The following is a 21,579-nucleotide window of genomic DNA, read 5'->3' as shown; positions in this document are numbered from 1 at the left end:
GTGCTCACCTCGGCAGCACATATACTAAAACTGGAACGATACAGAGAAGATTAGCATGGCCCCTGCGCAAGGATGACACGCAAATTCGTGAAGCGATCTATATTAAAAAAAAAAAAAAACTAGATTGATGATAGGTTAATAGATGATAAAAAGAAAAAGAGGAAGGAAGGTATGAGGAAAGAAAAAAGGAAAAGAAGAATGAAAGAATAAAAGGAAAGAAAGGAAAGGAAAAGGAAAGAAGGGGAGAAAAGAAAAGAAGAAACGAAACTAAAGGAGACGAAACAGGGTCCGGTCCACTCGCACCAGCACCGCTTCCGGCTTTTCCTTTCCCTAGCCCAGACATTCCCAACTACGCACGCGCACCGGGCGGGCGCTCTCAGTGCGGCTGCGCACAAGCTCGCCCCGCCTCCCTGCCCCCGGGCCTGATTGGCTGCCGGGCCTCGGCGTTTCCCCCGGAAGGTCCAACCTGCGACTCGCCCGGGGGAACGGCGGCGCCTGGCATCGTGCCGGTTCAGGCCCGGGATGGCCCCCCAGCCCCCCGACTCCGTGGAGGAGCTCTCCGCCGCCGGCAACGAAAGCTTCCGCAACGGCCAGTTCGCCGAGGCCTCCGCCTTCTACAGCCGCGCGCTGAAGGTGTTGCAGGCGCAAGGTAGCACCTGTACCCCACTTTTCGGTTCGGTCTGCTTTCCCCCCCCCGGCCCCCCACCCCCGCGCCTTCCAACTCCCTACACCGGCCTCTCGTCTCTTGGGGACCTCTGTCCTCGCCCCACCTGTCCGTTTCCTGTCCCCTGATCCCTTATTTCCGCCCCCCCCTCTTCCTAGCCTTCCCCCTTCACTCTAAAATGGTCTTATTACTGATTTATTTCCCCCCCACTAAGTGGGTTAACAGGCTTATGTTATATTAATGTTAATTAATTTCGTAGACACGCCAAGTTTAGCATCTTTGTGTTGGGTTTTGGTTTTTTGCTAAATGGAAGAAAAACCCAAGAGCAATAGTACCGAGTTACTCAGGGGTCGGCCATGTGCCAGCCAAGGGCGCTTCCTTCCATCCATGCCATCTCTCTCGCCCCCAAGTTAATACCTTAACCAAGTGTTGGCTCTTCACTCTGCTGTGTATTTCTAGAAATTCATCTTGCAATAATGAAACACTTATATCCACTAGACATGAATTCCACTCTCCCACAAACCTGGGAGTCCACTTTTTTCTATACTGAGGATATTGACCACTTTTCCATAGGTCAGGTTAAGAGGGAAAATGCAGTATTTGGTATTTTTGATGGCTAATTTCTGCCATGTAGGATAATGCCCTGGAGAATATTATGCATATTGTAGCATAAAACAGGATTTCCCTTTGGGTTTTGGGACCTACACCTGCTCCAGGCAGTCCATTGGGGACCATTGCCTCCTACATGCAAAGTGTGTTTTCCAGCCCTCTTCACTATTTCCATACTTCCTTTCCAATTTTAAATACACCCTTGTACATATCATCCACTCCTCTTTTTTTTTCCTTTCCCATTCAACTGTGGATTGACATTTAGATTACTTAAACATTTTCACTGTTGAAAATAAAGCTGTGATGAATATGGATGTGTATATGTCTTCAAGATCCTGCTGTGGATTTTTCTGGATATATACCCAAGGCGGGGGTGTTGATATGTAATCCTGTTTTTGTTTTGGGGAGAGTGGATTGAGGATTGTTTGTATTCTATTTTTCTGGTCAGGGGACACGTGGAAGTTCTCAGGACTTACTCCTGGCTCTGTGCTCAGAGAGCACTCCTGGTGGTATTTGGAGGCTTAGGTGGTACTGTGGATTGAACTGGGGTGAACCATTTATAGGCTTTTTACCATCTGCACTCTTCCACACTCTTCCTGGCTCAAGGCTAGTAAATAAGTAATGCATATGAATTGCTTGGTAGTGATCATGACTGTGAAGGTGAATGTGGGATGTGATTGAAAGGTGGCTGGGGAATTCTGCAGAGTGGGAGGGCAGACAATGTCTTTGAAGAAGTGACATTTGAGGTGATGCCTGAATGTTGAAAAGAACATAAAATCTGGGTGGAGACATTCTAAGTGGAGGGAACTGTAATTACTAAGGTCCCCAAACAGAACAAGTGTGGTTCTGAGAGCTGTGGCATAGTGAGCCAGGAAAGAGAGAATATATTGGAGAGACAGGCTTGTCTACAACAAGCCAGAGTAAAGAGGTTGGGTGTGGGGTTTTTTTTCTGAGGGGGAGCTTCTATAGAGGAAGCATTTTTATTTGGGGGGAAAAGGTAGGCCACACCACATGGTAGTTCTTTCTGGCTCTATATTCAGGAATGATTCCTGGCACTTTCAAGGAAGACCCCATGCAGTGCTGGGGATTGAACCTGGGTTGTACTTGTGAGGCAAATTCCTTAACCCCTATACTATCTCTCCAGCCTAAGAAACCACAAAATGTTATTTATTTATTTGTTTGTTTGTTTGTTTGGTTTTGGTTTTTCGGGCCACACTTGTTTGATGCTCGGGTTATTCCTGGCTAAGTACTCAGAAATTGCCCCTCGCTTGGGGGGACCATATGGGACGCTGGGGGATTGAACCGCGGTCCTTCCTTGGCTAGCGCTTGCAAGGCAGACACCTTACCTCTAGCGCCACCGTAATGTTATTTTTTATCCCAACCTGTAGCTCATTTTACGGGCTACATCCCTTTCTTTAATGCCCCTTCTCTTAGGTTTCTTGCCCAGGAGTCCTCCCAGGAAGCCCTTGCCATGCTTCTGGTATTTGTTTCCCTTCACCTATTTCTCCTTTCCTGTTCTTGGCTAATAATAGTTGAGTGCTCTATTGTAAGCTATACAGTACAAACATTGCTTCTTTTTTTCTTAATTCTTAATTGTGAGAAAGATTTTCTAGATGAGGAACTGCAGTTGCTAAATGAGGAGATGTCAGAGACAGGATTCATGTATGGGACAATCTGGCCCCAGATCCATATTTTTGTTTTTGTTTTTTTGGGCAGTGCTCAGGGGTTTCTCCTGGCTCTATGCTCAGAAATCGCTCCTGGCAGGCTCAGGGTGACCATAGGAGATGCCTGGATTCGAACCACTAACTTTCTGCATGCAAGGCAGATGCCTTACCTCCATCCTATATCTCTGACCCCCCAGATCCATTTTTTTTTCTTTTTTTTTTTTGGTTTTTGGGCCACACCTGGTGTGACGCTCAGTGATTACTCCTGGCTATGCGCTCAGAAGTCGCTCCTGGCTTGGGGGACCATATGGGACGCCGGGGGATCAAACCGCGATCCGTCCTAGGTCAGCGCTGGCAAGGCTGACACCTTACCTCTAGCGCCACCACTGTGCTGGCCCCTAGATCCATATATATTTTTTTGTTGTTGTTGTTTTTGTTTTTGTTTTTGGGCCACACCTGGCTGTGCTCAGGGGTTACTCCTGGCTGTCTGCTCAGAAATAGCTCCTGGCAGGCACAGGGGACCATATGGGACACCGGGATTTGAACCAACCACCTTTGGTCCTGGATCAGCTGCTTGCAAGGCAAACGCCGCTGTGCTATCTCTCCGAGCCCTAGATCCATATTTTTTTAACAATTTTGCTAGATTTCTCCCCACAGTCATCTCCAAATTTCAGTTTTGTCTGGTTTCAGTATTTGTGTTTTCAAACCAGTCCGCCTTTTCTGAAACCCTCATCTCTAGGCCTTCTTCACCATCTCAGCCTTATTTGACAAGTTATTGAGAAATCTGAGGTATTGCCTTTGTTTTTGTCTTGTTTGGGGGGGCCACTTCTTTTTTTGGGGGGGGGTTGGTTTGGGGCTACACCCGTCAATGCTCAAGGGTTCCTCTTGGCTCTGCGTGCAGAAATGGCTCCTGGCAAGCTTGGGGGACCATATGCGATGCCTGGGATTGAACCTGAGCCGGCCATTGGCAAGGCAGACGCCTTACCCATTGCCATTGCTCTGGCCCCAAAGCTTCTTTCTAGTCTCTGCACTCAGGGATCATTCCTGGTGGGCTCAGAGGTCCAGAAAGGGTACTAGGGACCACACCCAGGTTGACTCCATGCAAGGCAAGTTCCCTACCCACTATACTATCTCTCCATAATAATATCTTGAGATATTATTTCTGCCTCTTTTTTTTTTTTTTTTTTTTTTTTTTTGGTTTTTTGGGCCACACCCGTTTAATGCTCAGGAATTACTCCTGGCTAAGCACTCAGAAATTGCCCCTGGCTTGGGGGGACCATATGGGACGCCGGGATCAAACCGGTCCTTCCTTGACTAGCGCTTCCAAGGCAGACACCTTACCTCTAGCGCCATCTCACCGGCCCCTATTTCTGCTTTTTCTTCAATTCCACCCCAACTGGCTTGGAGAAGTATTTGCTTTCTATGTCTGTTCTGAGTTTCTAGATCTGCTCTAATGTCTGGACAAGGTAGGAGACCTGAGTTTGGTCTTGATCCTGTTACTGATAGACCATTCATTTTGGAGTAAGTCCCTTTATTGATTCTGAAAGGAGACAGGTAGCAAAGCTAACACTGGACCATTTGTAGCATGTCTGAAATCTCCCCTTCACATGACTGGATCAGGTAACAGATGGAGGATCCTAGGCAGGCTTGGGATTCTGTGGGTTCTGATTCTCTTCCACCACATAGTACTGAAACGCAGAGCAGCCCACCACTGGTCCCATGAAACAGACAACACCTTTGAAGAACCTGTGCTTTCTCATTTAGGGCATTTGTGTTTTTATTTGCTCTTTGCTCACTCAGACCCTAGCTAAATAAGAGAAAAAGTGATTGTGCTTTTGCTATGTTCATTATTATGGGAATTGAATGAAAGATACCACATCCATAAAGTTGAACATGAAACATTCCTCCAAGGATAGTGGAGAAAAGCAAGTTGCAGAAGACTAGGCAGTGCAATGCCTCATAGGAAAAGCTTTCAGAGATCTGAAGTGACACTGCATCTTAGCTGTGACTGATAGACAATACAGCTAAATAACTGCATATCAGTGTTGTATACTAGCTTCAGGAGGAGCTGGCCTTTGGAAGTTTGAGAATAAGAGCAAAGGTCAGGAGGTGGAAATGAGTGAAGCCACAGCAATGGGGAAGGTAAAAAGGCTGCAATCTAAATGTATGTGAGTGTGGTTATAGGATATCTGATTTCTCTGTATTTCAAATTTCTCAAGGAAGCTTGTTCTCATTTCTTTGGAAAATATGCCTAGAAATGGAATTACTGGGTCAATACATGTTAATTTTTGTTTTAGTTATGGTCCAAACTGGTGGGTATGGGTTGGTTAAAAAAATATTTTTGCTTTGCAGGGGAGGTCCAGAGATAATACATGGGATTAGGGTAAATGTCTTGCATGTGGCCAGTCCTGGTTAGGGCCCCACCACCAACCTCATGGTCCCCTAAGCTTTGCTAGCGGTAGCCCTGGAAGCCCTCAGATTGTGAGGATAGCCTGAGTAGTTTCTGGCACTGTAGGGCCTAAGTAGTATCACATCCTCAAACCCTCACATTTAACCACATTTAACCAGCCCATGACCAAAAGCACCATTTGGTTTTTTGAACCACACCCGGTGATGCTCAGGGGTTACTCCTGGCTCAGGAATTATTTCTGGCAGTGTTCAGATGACCAAATGGAATGCTGGCCATCAAACATGGGTTGGTCACGTGCAAGGAAAGCACCTTACCTGCTGTGTACTATTGACAACTGATCCCGAAAGCATTTGGAAGACACACCCCCACCCCACGTTCATGTTATGTATAGAGTTACTCTACCTCCATCATCACCAAAGTCCCAAATACCCTCTGCAACTAAACTTACCACTCCAGTCTACTTTTGTCATCCCCATCCCCATTCTCACCACCCCATCTCCTGGCACTGCTTGGTTCAGTTGCAATGGGAATTTGCTTAATCAAGCACACGGAGACCATCTCTGGTAGGAGAACAAGGAGGTCTTTATTACACTGGGTTGATAAGACCAGAGGCTAAGCCAGCATCTGAAACCTTAGACAAAGTCCAGGGGTCCAAGAACCTGGTTTTACAGAGTGCTAACTGCAAACTCATCATTACTTTGCTTCATGCTCAAGCAACACAGGAGTGAACACACATCATAGAATCTTATTTGTATGGCTATGGGGAATTTCTTGAAATTAGTGTTTTCTTAGCTTGGAACAGGGAAGTTCATCCAGAGTACAGGCATGGTGAGCACCTTTAAAAGTTTCCACCCAGAGGGGCCAGAGAGATAGTATGAAGGTAGTGTATTTGCCTCGCATGCAGAAGGACGATGGTTCGAATCCCGGCATCCCAAATGGTCCCCTGAGCCTGTCAGGAGCGATTTCTAAGCGTAGAGCCAGGAGTAACCCCTGAGTGCTGCTGGGTGTGACCCAAAAACCAAAAAAAAATGTTTCCACCCAGAAGCAAAATTCTCTAGAGCACATACTATAAATCAATAAATCAGTTATCACAGATACATATCACAAATCTTCTTTTCCCTCTGACTTAATTTACTCGAGCTCTGTTCAAGTTGTAACAGATAAAGGATAAGATTTCATTCTTTCTTACAGCTGATTAGTAGTTCATTAAGTATAAGTCACAATATCTATTCACTCATCCGTTGGATATTTGTTTGCCTTTCATGCAGAAGGACGGTGGTTTGAATCCCAGCATCCCATATGGTCCCCCGAGCCTGCCAGGAGTGATTTCTGAGCGTGGAGCCAGGAGTAACTCCTGAGCACTGTCGGGTGTGACCCAAAAACAAAAAAAAAAAAAAAAAAAAAAAAAAAAAAAGAGGAAAAAGAAACTACTACTGCCATGAGTTTAGGTGTGTGTGTATCTTTTTAAAATTAGTGGGCAATGGGCCGGGCGGTGGCGCTCGAGGTAAGGTGCCTGCCTTACCTGCGCTAGCCTAGGAGACGGACCGCGGTTCGATCCCCCGGCGTCCCATATGGTCCCCCAAGCCAGGAGCGACTTCTGAGCGCATAGCCAGGAGTAACCCCTGAGCGTCACCGGGTGTGGCCCAAAAACCAAAAAAAAAAAAAAAAAAAATTAGTGGGCAAAAATATTTTCAAAAGTTAAAATTATTTGGCCAGGGAGCTGATAGTACTATAAGTAAGGAATAACCCGAGTACCTCCAGGTATGCCGCCCCCAAAACCAAAAAAAAAATAAAAACAGAAGTAGGCCTCATGGCTACCTTACAGTGTGCTCCAGAAACAAAATTCATTGAGCCAGAAAGATAGGACAGTGAGTAAGGCTTGCCTTGCACATGTCACACAGCACCACATATGGTCCTCTAAGCCTCATTAGAAGTGATCCCTGCTTTTTCGCTGGGACTCGTGCTGCCGGCAGAATGGGTAAGTGTCACGGTCTTCATACAGCTCGCAAGCTCCGCAGCCACTGGCGAGATCAGAAATGGCACAACAAGCAATACAAGAAAGCGCATTTGGGCACAGCCCTGAAGGCCAATCCTTTCGGAGGTGCTTCCCATGCCAAAGGAATCGTGCTGGAGAAAGTTGGTGTTGAGGCCAAACAGCCAAATTCTGCTATTAGGAAATGTGTCCATGTTCAGCTGATCAAGAAGGGCAAGAAAATCACAGCTTTTGTACCAAATGATGGTTGCTTGAATTTCTTTTTTTTTTTTTTTTTTTTTTTTTTGGTTTTGGGCCACACCCGGCGGTGCTCAGGGGTTACTCCTGGCAGTCTGCTCAGAAATAGCTCCTGGCAGGCACGGGGGACCATATGGGACACCGGGATTCGAACCAACCACCTTTGGTCCTGGATCGGCTGCTTGCAAGGCAAACACCGCTGTGCTATCTCTCCGGGCCCGGTTGCTTGAATTTCATTGAGGAAAACGATGAAGTTCTGGTTGCTGGATTTCGTCGCAAAGGGCATGCTGTTGGTGACATTCCTGGAGTCCGCTTTAAGGTTGTCAAAGTAGCCAGTGTCTCTCTTCTGGCCTTATATAAAGGCAAGAAGGAAAGACCAAGATAATAAATTGAGATGATGAAAGTACAGTAGTAAAATTTTCATGTGGCCAGAAAAAAAAAAAAAAGTGATCCCTGTGTGCCGGAGAGATAGTACAGCGGTAGGGCATTTGCCCTGCATATGGCCTACCCAGGAGGGGCCGGTTCGATTCCTGGCATCCCATATGGTCCCCCAGCCTGCCAAGGACGATTTCTGAGCGCAGAGCCAGGAATAACCCCCTGAGCTCTGCTGGATGTGGCCCAAAAACCAGTCAATCAATGGATCAATAAATAAAGTTTATTAAAAAAATAAAATAAATAAAGATTAAAAATAAAGAAGTGGGGCCGGGAAGGTGGCGCTAGAGGTAAGGTGTCTGCCTTACAAACGCTAGCATAGGACGGACAGCGGTTTGATCCCCCGGCGTCCCATATGGTCCCCCCAAGCCAGGGGCGATTTCTGAGCGCATAGCCAGGAGTAACCCCTGAGCGTCAAACAGGTGTGGCCCAAAAACCAAAAAAAATAAAAATAAAAATAATAAAGAAGTGATCCCTGAGCACAGAACAGTAATTCCACAGCTGGATGCTTCTCCACCCCCAGCAAAAAATAAAAGCAAAAATTATTGTGGCCATATAGCAATAATAAAAGACTTGAGCCTCTCAGGTTCCTTAGGGCAATGGCAGCCTTTAGCGAAATGTCTAATAACTCTCCTAAGTGACTTGAGTCTTTACCCTAATTGTGACTTGACCAGGCAAAATGAATCTTTGTCATGGTTTGTAATATTCACCTTTGTAATTTAACCTAAGTTCCTTTTCCCTTATTGGCTTTACATGCTTTAATAAAAATAACACATATATACACACCTGTTGAATTAATTTTTAATTCATACAGTCCTTGATGGTGCTGGATGATGGTGGATGTATGATGAGGCCTTTCTCGGCCTGCTGGGCGCCAGTATTTTCTTCGGCCTGGTGGGTCTGAGGGTTCAGGATAACGGCAAGGAAATGATCCATGCTGTCAGTAGAAGTCAGGAGACATGAAGCTTTATTAGAAGGCTCTAATCATCATGTACATATCTTCTCAGCTAACCTTTTAAGCAGCTTCCTTCAGCTGCCCTGCATCTATTCTCTCTCTGCTCTCTCCATCCTGACTCCTCCTGACTTCTGCTAAATCTCTTGCTGAATCTTCCTCTTACCTCTCCCCAAGTCTTTAATTACCAACCTCAAACCCCTCCCATCTGTGAGCTGGTCTGACCTTCAGGTAAGATTAGCATTTAGCCTTGGGGAGGGGGTAACACGCACCCAAATAATTAAGAGTGTAGATTTATTCTAGGAGATACGAGCTATTTTGTGTAATATTTACCCAGCACCAGGTTCAGTGTTGGTTCCCTGTGAGTGCAGAAGGCTTGGGTTCTGGTACCTGTGTAAGTGACAAGTTTGGGCCCAAGCTGTAGCACAACAGATAGGGTTTTGCCTTGCACTCAGCCAACCCAGGTTTGATCCCCAGCAACCCATATGGTCCTCCAAGCCACCAGGATTGTAGAACCAGAAATAACCCTTAAGCACAACCAGTTGTGACCCAAAATCAAAAAAAAAAAAAAAATGTGACTAGCTTGCCAGCCCCACAGGAACAGTGAGTCTGTTCAGGTCACAGTCATCACTGCCATTGCTCAAAGAACAAGGGTGGGAAATGATCCCAGTATCCCAAAACATCCTTTTCCTAGCCTCATCATCCTCCATCCTCTCATGCTTTCTGCCTCCCTTGCACAGGTTCTTCCGACCCTCAAAAAGAAAGCGTCCTCTACTCCAACCGAGCAGCCTGTCACTTGAAGGATGGAAACTGTACCGACTGTGTCCAAGATTGTACTTCGTAAGTGATCCTTAATTGTACTTAAGGTGTGACCTTTTTCTTGAAGGGAGTGAAATGGGTTCAGGAATTCCAACAGAAAACCTTCTCCTAAGAAACAGATAGTTCAGTGGGGAAAGCTGGAAACACAAGAAAATGCTTTCCTGAGACCTGGGATTTGAATTAGGAAGAATCCAGACCATACCCTGGGCTGGAGAAGAGGGAGGAACCTGGTTAATCCAATAAGGGGGATCTGGATGTGGCTGAAGGGTTTTCTGGCTATTCTTCTTTGTGCTTGTAGTTTGTGATTTGTTTGCAGTGCTGGGATTGAACCTTGGTTCCCTTCAGTATGAAACTCCTGCTATTAGAATTTAGCTTTGCTTAACCTAAGTGTGGCCATATTACAAGTCCAGCTCAGAGTGTGTGGACTGCTGCGCCATGTTATTTAGAAGATTCTTTAGCTTTATGCTCAGGACCCACATTGCTGGTGGTTTCAGGGTACTATGCATTACCAGGTTTTGTTTTCGGAGACCACACCTGATGGTGCTAAAGGCTTACTCCTGGCTCTGCTTAGGAATCACTTCTAGTGGACTCAGTGGAACATATGGGATGCTTGGGGATCAAACCCAGGTCTGCCATGTGCAAAGCAATTACCCTACTTCCATGCATTACTAGAAATCCATCCCTGGCCTCCCGCATGCAAAATATGAGCTCTTCTCATTCTTAGACTTTACTGTGATATTGTCTTAGTTTTATGCCCTGGTGATAGACATGAAGAGTGAGATCTGCACCCTCAGGGTCCCTGTGTGGGGTCCACTCATCATTCTTCCCCCTTCCCCTATTCCTGTAAAATGGAGGCATTAAAGTGATTGGCCTGGGGTCGCATGGTTAGTGATGGAAGTGCAAAGTCTGGATCTTCTTCCAGGCCATAACTGTGTGGAAATGTGTTAGCATGAGATCCAAAAGATCTCAGTTTGGAGGGTGTTGCTCTTATGGAATGTGGAATCACAAATTTCACACTAGCAATGGCTCTTTGCCCACTTCTCTATGCTCTGTTCTGAAGCAAGATCTGTTGTTGCAGCTCTTGTTCAGAAACTGTCTCAGATAAGTTCTGCTGTCTTGACTGTCTCTTGGCCTTTCTGCCTTCTGCTCTAGAGCATTAGCTTTGGTTCCCTTCAGTCTGAAGCCCCTTTTGCGCCGAGCATCAGCTTACGAGGCTCTGGAGAAGTACCCCCTGGCCTACGTTGACTACAAGACTGTGCTGCAGGTTGATAACCGTGTGACCTCCGCCTTGGATGGTGTCAACAGGTGAGCCCCACCTTGGCAGGCCTCTGGCATGCGCACACACACAGAGTTTGTTCAGTCCCATCATCTTGGTCGTCCTTGGGAGAAACTTCTATGGACTGGGCTGAGAAAGGCCTAATGAGCTTCTGAGGAGGCAAGAAGGGTCATTTATGGAGATGGGGTTATGGGAGACCTAGAGGAATAAACTCATTTACACTAAGATTTATAGATTTGGGGGTCTCTGGCTTGGTTCTCAGAGTTGCTGTCAGTGTTGTCAGGATGTTATGCCATATTAGGGCTCAGATATGGCCCTCTTGCATCAAAGCATTAACTGTACCCCATTTTGCCATCTTTGTGGCCCTCACTCAGTGAGGCCTGCTATGCTATTTCAGATATATAGTGGATGCACTGAGGGAATGCTGGAATAAAGGGAACACAGATATTTTCTTCTAGGAGTTGCCTAATACAGGTGTGATCTCTTTCTAGTTTTCTGAGCAATTTGTCTTCATCATAGGCGGGTGCTGGTTTGTCTAACTGATCATGTTTCTCTTTGCTACCAGAAAGCCAGACCCCACCCACCCAGTTCAATAGCAGACTTTAACAGGAAATCAATTCAGGTGCATCATTTCTGGTTTATTTCTCTCTGCCTTCTTCTAGTTACTGTCATTCAGTAAAAACTGCCAGTTTTGTGCCAGGCTTTGAGCTTGGGTCTCACTTGTGGCTGAGGATACAACCCACAGTTGCTACACTGCAATGCAATATGTACAGTGGTTGGGACCCAGGGGCTGGAGAGATAGCATAGCAGGTAGGGTGCTTGTCTTATATGTAACCAACTGGCATTTGATCCTCAGCATCCCATATGGTCACCCATGCACTGCCAGCAGTAACCACTGAGCACCATTGGGTGTCAGTGAAAATTCAAGGAAAAAAGAGAAAGGAAGCTGCAGATACTGGCTAAATGAATGGTCTAGAGAGGGAGGGTGGGTCAGGATGTTGCAGTATCCACAGCCTTCTTATCAGCTGTGCTAGAATAGAAGAAATTGGAAGAGTTGGATGCTGTGCAGCTTAAGGGTGTATGAGGAATTAGTTCAGGAAAATAGAACTGGGGCCTTTGTTGACTTGTGTGAAGTCTGAGTTTTTTGTTTGTTTGTTTTTGGCTTGGAGACACACACACAAACACACACACACAGTACTCAGGACTCTGGCTTTGCACTCAGAAATTACTCTCATGAACACACACACACACACACACACACACACACACACACACACACACAGTAGTGCTCAGGACTCTGGCTTTGCACTCAGAAATTACTCTCGTGATCCGGGTCAGCTGAATCACTTACAAGGCAGATGCCTTCCCAACCCGATTGTACTATCACTCCCCCACCCTATTTTGTAAAGTCTGATTGGAGAGGAAGCAGTTGCCCCAGGAAGAGGGAAAAGAAAAGGCTGGACCTAAGGATCAAAAGGACACATGACATTGAATGATGAAGAAATTGGAGGAGACCAGGTCACAGTCTCTATAAGGGGAATGGGAACCACAGGAGGATTTAAGAACAACTTGAGTAGATTGGCACCCATGTAGTCTGAGTTCTGATCTAATGTTAGGTACTGTTGAGAAAGTAGGCGGTGTTTGGTCTTGTCTTGGAAAATGTGCAGGCTTGAGGCAGACTTCAGTGCTCTGGGGCCATCCACAAGGCCACAGTCCCTACTCTGAAGTGACCTGCACTGCCACACCTGCAGACCCAACTGATCAGACACAACATTTATAGCAGGCAGATTCCTATTTCCTTCCCATATCAGAGGTTATGGCTCTCACTGGGGAAAGAGGAGACTGTGGTTGCTGTTATGCATGGGACTGCATGACCCAGAAGCCCTTGGTAATGCAACTGTTCTTTGCAGGATGAGCAAAACACTCATGGGTTCCTATGGGCCTGAGTGGCGCCTAAAGCTACCCAGCATCCCTTTGGTACCTGTCTCTGCCCAGAAGAGGTGGGATGCCTTGCCCTCCAAAGATTCGACAGTTAGAACACAAAGAGGTAAGTCACCTCTTCCTGTTGAGTCTTTGTCTCCTTGCAGCCTTTTTAGACAGAGTCACTGTCTAAATAAGTCACTTTATAAAAGTAATCAGATTAATAAAGCCCAGACTCGTACGTCTTAACCTTACAGACTGTCCTTAAAGGTGCAGTGAGTGTGAGGAAGGACCTGGCTACAGCGAGGACAGTGTTGGGCTCTGAGCCTGGCATCAAGGGAGGTGTCACCGAGCCTCCTTCCCTTTCTCTCAAAAACACTTATATCTCATAGGATATTTACATGACGGTGTGTGTCTCCTTAGGGACATTCACTTGGTTCATTTTGGACCTCATGAACAGTCAGTGTGTTTGTTCACAAAACTAAAGAGATCAGAAGACAATTTCAGGCAGGGCTTTGTCCGGTCACTCAGCATGTTACCAGACTTGTGCTCCGTTTCTCTTCCTCTCTCAGTTTTCTTCCCCGCTGTTTACTCTATCTTTCCCAAGGAGCTGAGAAAGAGAGCCAAGCCATTCCTGATCTCACATCCTCTTCCCCTGCCTTAGGACCCAAAGGAAGAGTAAATGGGAAGATTGTTAGGGTTGGCTTTTGGGTTTGTTTGTTTGTTTTTTGGCATTCCCTAAGAGAGAGGGTATTCCCAGGTCACTGACAGATCTGGAAATAGCCCATGACCAAGTGATGAGAAATTTTGCTATCAGTTAGCTCAGTTCTAAGCATCCACTCTTCTGCCAGAGCTGGCTGACACTCCCTTGGGTAAGGAGGGTAAATAAAGGGTTTGCTCAGTGTGAAAAACAACAAAGATATTCTTTGAGCAGAAGCTCACAGGGGAGCCCTAGAATGTTCCCAAAAATGGGCCTTGTGGGCCAGAGCAATAGTATAGTGCGGGTAGGGTGCTTGTCTTCCATACGATGGACCCGGATTCTATTTCCATCATCCCACATGGTCCTCCAAGCCCACCAGGAATGATTCCTGAGTGCAAAGCCAGGAAGTAATTCCTGAGTAATGCAGGGTGTGGCCCGGAAGGGAGGGAAGGAAGGAGGGAGGGAGGAAAGGAGGGAGGGAGGAAGAAACCTCACGAAAGGAAGGGAGGGAGGGAAAGAATAAGAAAAGAAAAGAAAGAAGCCTCACTCAACAAGATCAATATTAAGATATAACAGGGGTCAGGGCTGGATCCTTGAAAAATACATAGGAACTTTAGGTTAGAGTTGGGCAGTCTGTGGAATCCTAGTAGCTGTCACAGACCCCATGCAAAGTGCCTGGACACAGAAGACAGGGTAGAAGCCCCAATCCCCACATGTAGAGTTTTTAAAATACAGTAGGAAGAAAAGTAAAAGTAAATGCCAGGTATAAGTAAACAACTCTAGAGAATCTAGAAAGAAGCAGGAAGTTGGAGCTGGTGTTGGTTATCTAGGTAAATTGCACTGGGAAGGGGCCCTTTTTCAAAGGGCTTAGTAAATAGTCTATTTGTTTTGTTTCTTTTTTTATATGGTACTGGGATCAAATCTACTTCTTGGATGCAAGGAATGCAGTTTACCACCCACCCATTCCCAAATCATAAATATTTCTTAACGGGAGTTCAAGGGTTTCATTTTATTTATTACCCTTGTCGTAAATATTCAGTTGGGGTTGGGTATTTTTTGGTTTTTGTTTTATCAAGTTTTTTTTTTTTTTTTTTTTTTTTTTTTTGTGGTTTTTGGGTCACACCCGGCAGTGCTCAGGGGTTATTCCTGGCTCCAGGCTCAGAAATTGCTCCTGGCAGGCACGGGAGGACCATATATGGGACGCCGGGATTCGAACCGATGACCTCCTGCATGAGAGGCAAACGCCTTACCTCCATGCTATCTCTCCGGCCCCGTTTTATCAAGTTTTTAAAATAAAAACAGTGTTGTGAGAATTAAGGGGATTCAGGGGACACACAGTGAAGGGTAAGAGACTTGGATAAAGCACTTGAGTTTCACTTTGTCCATCTTCATTGTCCTTGAAGACTGGCTGGAGCCTCTGTGTCAGGTGAGAACAGATACTGAGGGACAGCAGGTTCTTCTGCCATTTTTTTTCTTTTTTCCTTTCTTTTTTTTTTTTTTTTTTTTTTTTTTTGGCTTCTGGATTTTCCTTTGGGGGCTACACTCAGAAGTGCTTAGAGGACTGTGCAGATGCCCACTTGAACTTGAATCTAGGCTTCCCCATGCACCTGGCCCTTGTGTCCTGAGCTCTGTTCTTTCGCCATTAGCCGCTTGCTTTAAGTGCTCTCCTGCTCTCTGCTTTCAGGGTGTGCTGCACTTTGTTCCATAGTCTCAGATTTTAATCCTGACAAATAACACACTGTCACTGTTCACGACACTGGTGAGGATCAGAGGTAGAGCATACCAAATCTAGCTACTTGGCAGTGCTAAGTACGACCAGACCCAGGGTTAAGTGCATGTTTGTTTCGATTGGAAATTTCAAGCTCAAAAAAAAAAATTATGCGTTGATTTTCCTGGCAGTTGATTACAAAAGATGACTAGTTATGGTCATGTAAGCTCTCACTGAGGGAGGAAAGCTTATTCGATGACTGAAAAGAGATGATGCTGAAACCATGCATCTCACCTGGGTGCCTGCTCCATGGTTTTCTCCTCTTCTGAATTTGCATTTAGTGCCTTCTGCTGGGGATATGGAGAGAGCCAGAGTTCTGAAGGAAGAAGGCAATGAGCTTGTAAAGAAGGGAAACCATAAGAAAGCTATTGAGAAGTACAGTGAAAGCCTCTCGTTTAGTAACCTGGAATCGGCCACGTACAGCAACAGGTATCTCCCACCAGCTTCTCGTCCGGGCATTTTAGGACCTCTGCTCGTGTCTTCTCTGAGCTCTTTATTCTAAGCACTTCATCTGTGTTTCAGAACATGCCAGGAGACAGGCATGGCTAGTCGCAATCACTCTTGGGAACGGGGTAGAAACATAAGGGTGCCAGGTGGGAGCCCAGCCTTTCCAGTCAGCCTTCTCGGTAACTACCTGAGGAAGCATACAGGGTCGGAAAAAGAGGGGTCTGTTAAGCAAAACCAGCCACAGCACAAGTCTCCTCTCCACCATTCCCTCTGTCCCCACTCTCCAAGATCCCATTCAGAATGTCGGCATCACCTGCCCGTGACACTTGACACTGATCCCAGGTAATGAGGAACTGGCCTTAGAGAGGGGCTACACCAATTCTTTGCCTTAATGGGAAGGGGTTGGAAGGAGGTGTCACCCCTCTGCTCTGTGTCAGTATTTGCACAAATTGGTGTTCATCGGGCTTCGTGATTTAAGGTCAACAAAACTGAGGCTCAGAGCAGGAAGGGACTTTGCCTCAGCTCACCCAGTGGGTAAATGACAGACCAGAATCAGATGGTGATACCAGAGAGATCTTCCTGTTCATTATACTCTCAGAAACTTGGATGTTCAGCAAGGGACCAAGACTGAACCACATATTTCTCAGAGAGTAGATTCTGTTTTGTCTTCCTCCCCAACATACACATACTAAGCTTTGGTTCACAATCTTTGTTTGTTTGTTTTCATTTTTGGGTCACACCTGGCATCGCTCAGGGGTTGCTCCCGGCAGGCTCGGGAACCATATGGGATGCCGGGATTCGAACCACTATCTTTCTGCATGCAAGGCAAATGCCTTATCTCCATGCTCTCTCTCTGGCCAAACTCACTATTCTTTAGCCAAAACTCTTGGGGGAAGAAAATGTTTGATAGTTTAGTACTGCCTAGTGGAAATTGCACTATCTTATGGGAGATAGCAAGACTCACTCTCTCTAGCTTGATGTGAATTCGGGTATTTTGCTGCTAAATGAGTGGGAAAGAGCGTTGAGTATTTGATGCCTGTGATTTTGCTGATGATCTGACCAGGCTCTGCCTGGCTAATAGGAGGCTGTAGCCCATTGGTTCCTGGCTCATCATTTTACCTCTCTTGGTGGAGACTTTTATTAACTCATTTTCTTGGACTTTTGCACATTAAAACGACATATTATTTACTGTTCTTCACACACATGTAGCAGTGCCAGTTTTATTTGTTTTGTTTCAAACAAAACAAATTGTTTTATTTGTGCTCAGGGTTGGAAGTGCTTTGGAAACCTTATGAGGTGTTGAGATCAGACCCTTGTTGGCTGTATACAGGCAAATGCCTTAACCCCTGTACTCCCTTTGGGTCAGTGAAGGATTTCCTTTTTTGTTTGTTTGGTTTGTTTTGTTTGGGGGCCGTACCTGGCAATGCTCAAGGGTCACTCCTGCCAGTGCTTGGGAGGCTACATGGGGTCCTAGGATTGAACCTGGAACCCAAATCAGCTGTGTGTAAGGCAAGTGCTTACTATACTATCTCTCTAGACCTTGACGATTCTTTCTGAGGTATTGCATATATGTTTTTGTTTGTGGGCCAGCCCCAGCTGTGCTCAGTGGCTAGTCCTAGCTTTGTGTTTAACATCCCTACTGGTACTTGGGAGACCATATAAAGTGTTGGGAACTCAAACCAGGATGGTGGGATGAAATGAAAGTTCTTAACCCCTCTGCTCTCTTTCTGGCCTTGTGCCTCAGTTTGAATTCCTGTTCTGTTTCTTTTATTTATTTATTTATTTTGTTTTTTGGTCCACACCTGGCTATGTGCTCAGAAATCGCTCCTGGCTTGGGGGACCATTTGGGGATTGAACTGCGGTCTGTCTTAGGTTAGCGCTTGCAAGGCAGATGCCTTACTGCTAGCACCATCACTCCAGCCCCTCCTGTTTCTTTATAGTGCATTGTAGTGATGAGATTTTCCTCATTGTTCTTCATCAACAAATCACTGGTTATTGCCCCCAGTGATCCAGAATATAATTTATTTCTGGAAACTGATAAGCTTATCTAGAACTGAATTTTTCATCCAGTATTGCTGGAATTCTCCTGTGTCCTAGACACTTTTATTGTACCACCTGGAGCAGCTGTCTGGATGTTTATTCCTGTGTCCCCACATACAGCCCGAAGGAGCCTCCAGAAGAGCCTTGCTTGGTGGTGCTCACCACTAGCCTTCAGGCCCCTTCTGAGAAAGGTTATTGTACCCTAAAAGGGTGAATATCCCAGAGCTCGCCAGTTCATACACAGTAGAGCTGAAACTTAATCATGTATGCATCCGTATTGAGAACCCACCTGATAGGACACAAGACCTGCCTGTTCAGCCACAGCCAGGCCTAAGTTAGATTTTTTTTTTTTTTTTGGTTTGTTTTTGTTTTTTAGTTTTTGGGCCACACCCAGTGGCACTTGGATTACTTCTGGCTCTTTGCATAGAAATCGCTTCTGGCATACTTAGGGGACCATAAGGGATGCCAGGAATCAAACCACTGTGTACAACTGTGTGCAAGGCAAACGCCCTACCACTGTACTATCTCTCCGACCCTAAGCTAGATTTTTTTTTTAGTATCTTTGTGTGGGGGGGGGGGTTGTTTGTTTGTTTCATTTTTTTGGATCACACCTGGCAGCGCTCAGGAGTTACTCCTGGCTCTATGTTCAAAAATCGCTCCTGGCAGGCTCTGGGGACCATATGGAATGCCGGAGTTCAAACCACCATCCTTTTGCATGCAAGGCAAAAGCCCTAGCTCCATGCTAGTTCTCTGGCCCTTTTTTTTTTTTTTTTGGTTTTTGGTTTTTGGGTCACACCCAGCGTTGCTCAGGGGTTACTCCTGGCTGTCTGCTCAGAAATAGCTCCTGGCAGGCACGGGGGACCATATGGGACACCGGGATTCGAACCAACCACCTTTGGTCCTGGATCGGCTGCTTGCAAGGCAAACGCCGCTGTGCTATCTCTCTGGGCCCCTTTTTTAATATCTTAATATGATCTTTAGAAGTCACATATGATCACACCTATCAGACTATCTGTACTTTGAAATTACTACATAGTACAAAAGACTTATGTGATGCTTCCACTAGTTCCTAAAAATCTTTCTCTAAAGCCTATACTAGGTTTTCTTAGTATTCCTCACACTGAGAATTGAGGTCAAGGAATGTTACCCTAGAACTCAGTGACTCATAACCATTCGTTTCCTTGCGGCCCAGGAATTCCGGATGGGAAATTCTACCTTGGAATGTCTTGTTCAGGGTCAACAATAGGGTGTGGGCTGGTTTTTGGTTCACACCCGGTGACACTCAGGGGTTACTCCTGGCTATGTGCTCAGAAATTGATCCTGGCTTGAGGGACCATATGGGACGCTGGGGAGATCGAATGCCGTCCATCCTAGGCTAGCGCTGGCAAGGCAGATGCCTTACCACTCTGCACCACTGCTCCGACCCACATTGGCTTAGACTTCTTGTCAGGCTTGTCCAGCATCAGAGCTGCAGTGCTTCAAATGGTCACGATGGGACAGGCAAGCCAGCAGCCTGGCCCAGATGGGAATGCAGCTTTGTGACATCTCGTCTGTTCAGGCAGTCGGTTTCTAAATAGGCCCCTCCAGACTCCAGGAGCAGGTATCCCCACGGTGAGCTTACACCAAGGCCCTTCCTCCCTCTCAGACTGGTCAAAGCTGGCATGTGGCTTTGACCACATGGTGGAACCAAGTGATTCCCAGCTCAAAACAAGCATGTTCATCTCTCTTTTTTGTGGCTGCATCTGGAAATCTGTCTTGGATACTGCTTCAGCTGTACTAGCAGGAAAGAAAGGCTGATGGCCCAGGTCAGAGGGGCGCAGGGAAACAGGTTATCAGGAACAACTTATCTGGTGAGCATTTTGGCAATAACAGTCACGATGTTGGCCCTTCCCACTAGGTATTGGAGATTCCTACCTGCACAAGAACATTCTGGGGTACATAACCTATATACAGACTTTTTAAAAATAAGTGATGCATCTCTATACAGTTTATTTCTGATGCATCCTTCATCTCCACACATACTTGTGATTCTAGACCAGGTTCGCTGTTCTTTCTTCAGGGAACCCTTTCCAACCTATCCAGAAGGGCTCCAGAGTACTTGGGTAGATGTGGGAGTAGGGAGGGAAGCAGCAAATCAGGCTCCAGGCAAGTGAATTGGGTTTTTCCATCTCTAAAAGGGAGGGGCTGGGTTGGTTGGGAGGCTGGAAGCAAACAAGAAACCCACACGGGATAGGTGTTTGGAGAGTTGGGTTGACTCCCCAAATGATCAAAGTTTACCAGTAGCCTGAGAAGTGATTGGAACTTCTGTCATGATCTTCCTTCCCGCATGCAGAGCGCTCTGTCATTTGGTCCTGAATCAGTACAAAGAAGCAGTGAAGGACTGCTCTGAGGCCCTCAAGCTGGATGGAAAAAATGTGAAGGCATTTTACAGGCGGGCTCAAGCCTACAAAGCACTCAAGGTAAGAAGATCCTGATGCAAGGTGCCAACAAATCCATACATAGACTTGCTCACAAGGCACTGTCAGGGCCCACCTGCAGGCTGAGAAGTCCTTTGGTTTCTGTGTGCACAGGGAGCCAACCCCACACTCTCCCTTTCCTGTTAGGATTACAGATCCAGCCTTACAGACCTCAACAGCCTCCTGCAGATTGAGCCCATGAATGGTCCTGCAAAGAAGCTGCAGCAGGAAGTGAAGCAGAATTTAAACTGAAGACCCACATGGTAGCGGGAAGCCTCTGCCTCCTTTCTCTGTGCCTGCTCCACGACCCAGCATGCCTCAGCACCAGCTCACGCACCCTCCTGTGCCCTCAGAGATCTTTGCACCTTCCATTAAGCTCCCATTAAGCTCAGTGTGAACGCAGACATTGTAGTTGGGTTGTCGAGCCCTCTTCAGCGTCCCTCTGGCTCCCAGTGAAGCATTGAGCTTGGGTTCTGCCCTCAGCACGCTCCAGATTCATCGCTGCCCTTCTTGCTTCATTAGGCATGCTGGGTACTAGAAATTCCTAGCCCCTCGGCCCCCAGAGCAACCTGGTGAGCTGGTTTCACTGGGCTGCTGCCTCCGCACTGCCCAGGCACTGTCCCGGGAACTGAGCCCCAGTGCCTTTCAGCTGGGGCTCTCTTTGCCCCTCCCGAATGGAGTGCAGAACCTAGATGTCGGGACCCAGTCTGGCTGTCTGCCATTGCCTCCTGCATAGAGGTCTTTAAGCGCTCCCTAGAGCACAGGGGGTGGCTGCTGCTAAAGGCGGGGTGAGAAAGACCTCCTGGATCCGGATCCTTCCAGGCAGGGACTGGCCTGAACCCCCATGCTGGCACCTGCAGGCAACTTTGTTCTTTGGAGCATGTTTATTTTAACTTTTTCTTTCTCTCTGTTGAATGTGTTTAAGTTGTTGCAGTAAAAGACTTTCTTCTACATAAGTTATGAGTTTATTTTTTTCCTAAATTTTGGACCATACCCAACAGTGTTCAGGGCTTATTCCTGACTGATAAGTCATTCCTGGTGGGGCTTGGGGGACCATCTGGGGTTCTAGGGAATCTAACCCCAGTTGGTTAGGTACAAGGCAAGGACCCCACCCACTACCACCCCTGTCTGCTCTGTGTTTTTTTTTTTGTTTTTGGTTTTTTGGGGTCACACCCGGCAGGGTTCCTGGCTC

General features: G+C 46.5%; 1 protein-coding gene and 1 non-coding gene across 2 annotated transcripts; both read left to right on the top strand.

The window, feature by feature from the left end:
* LOC126019749 (U6 spliceosomal RNA) lies at positions 1–107 on the top strand. Its single transcript, XR_007499373.1, has one exon. It is a non-coding gene; the product is annotated as a U6 spliceosomal RNA (small nuclear RNA).
* Positions 108–446: 339 nt separating this feature from the next.
* TOMM34 (translocase of outer mitochondrial membrane 34) lies at positions 447–21,343 on the top strand. Its single transcript, XM_049779332.1, has 7 exons — positions 447–649; positions 9,702–9,801; positions 10,933–11,085; positions 12,967–13,103; positions 15,726–15,873; positions 20,264–20,390; positions 20,535–21,343. The coding sequence occupies exons 1-7, from the start codon at positions 523–525 to the stop codon at positions 20,637–20,639; spliced, it is 897 nt and encodes a 298-aa protein (XP_049635289.1). The 5' UTR covers positions 447–522; the 3' UTR covers positions 20,640–21,343.
* The last annotated feature ends 236 nt before the right edge of the window (positions 21,344–21,579 follow it).

Source organism: Suncus etruscus, chromosome 9 (assembly GCF_024139225.1).
Source record: "Suncus etruscus isolate mSunEtr1 chromosome 9, mSunEtr1.pri.cur, whole genome shotgun sequence".
NCBI lineage: Eukaryota > Metazoa > Chordata > Mammalia > Eulipotyphla > Soricidae > Suncus > Suncus etruscus.
The sequence above is the reverse complement of the archived record's forward strand: the minus strand, read 5'-3'. Positions and strand labels throughout refer to the sequence as shown.

Coding starts and splice junctions, on each gene's coding strand:
- TOMM34 (XM_049779332.1), top strand. CDS start 523: ATGGCCCCCCAGCCCCCCGACTCCGTGGAGGAGCTCTCCGCCGCCGGC. Junction 650..9,701: donor GAAGGTGTTGCAGGCGCAAG/GTAGCACCTGTA, acceptor TCCCTTGCACAG/GTTCTTCCGACCCTCAAAAA. Junction 20,391..20,534: donor AAGCCTACAAAGCACTCAAG/GTAAGAAGATCC, acceptor CTTTCCTGTTAG/GATTACAGATCCAGCCTTAC.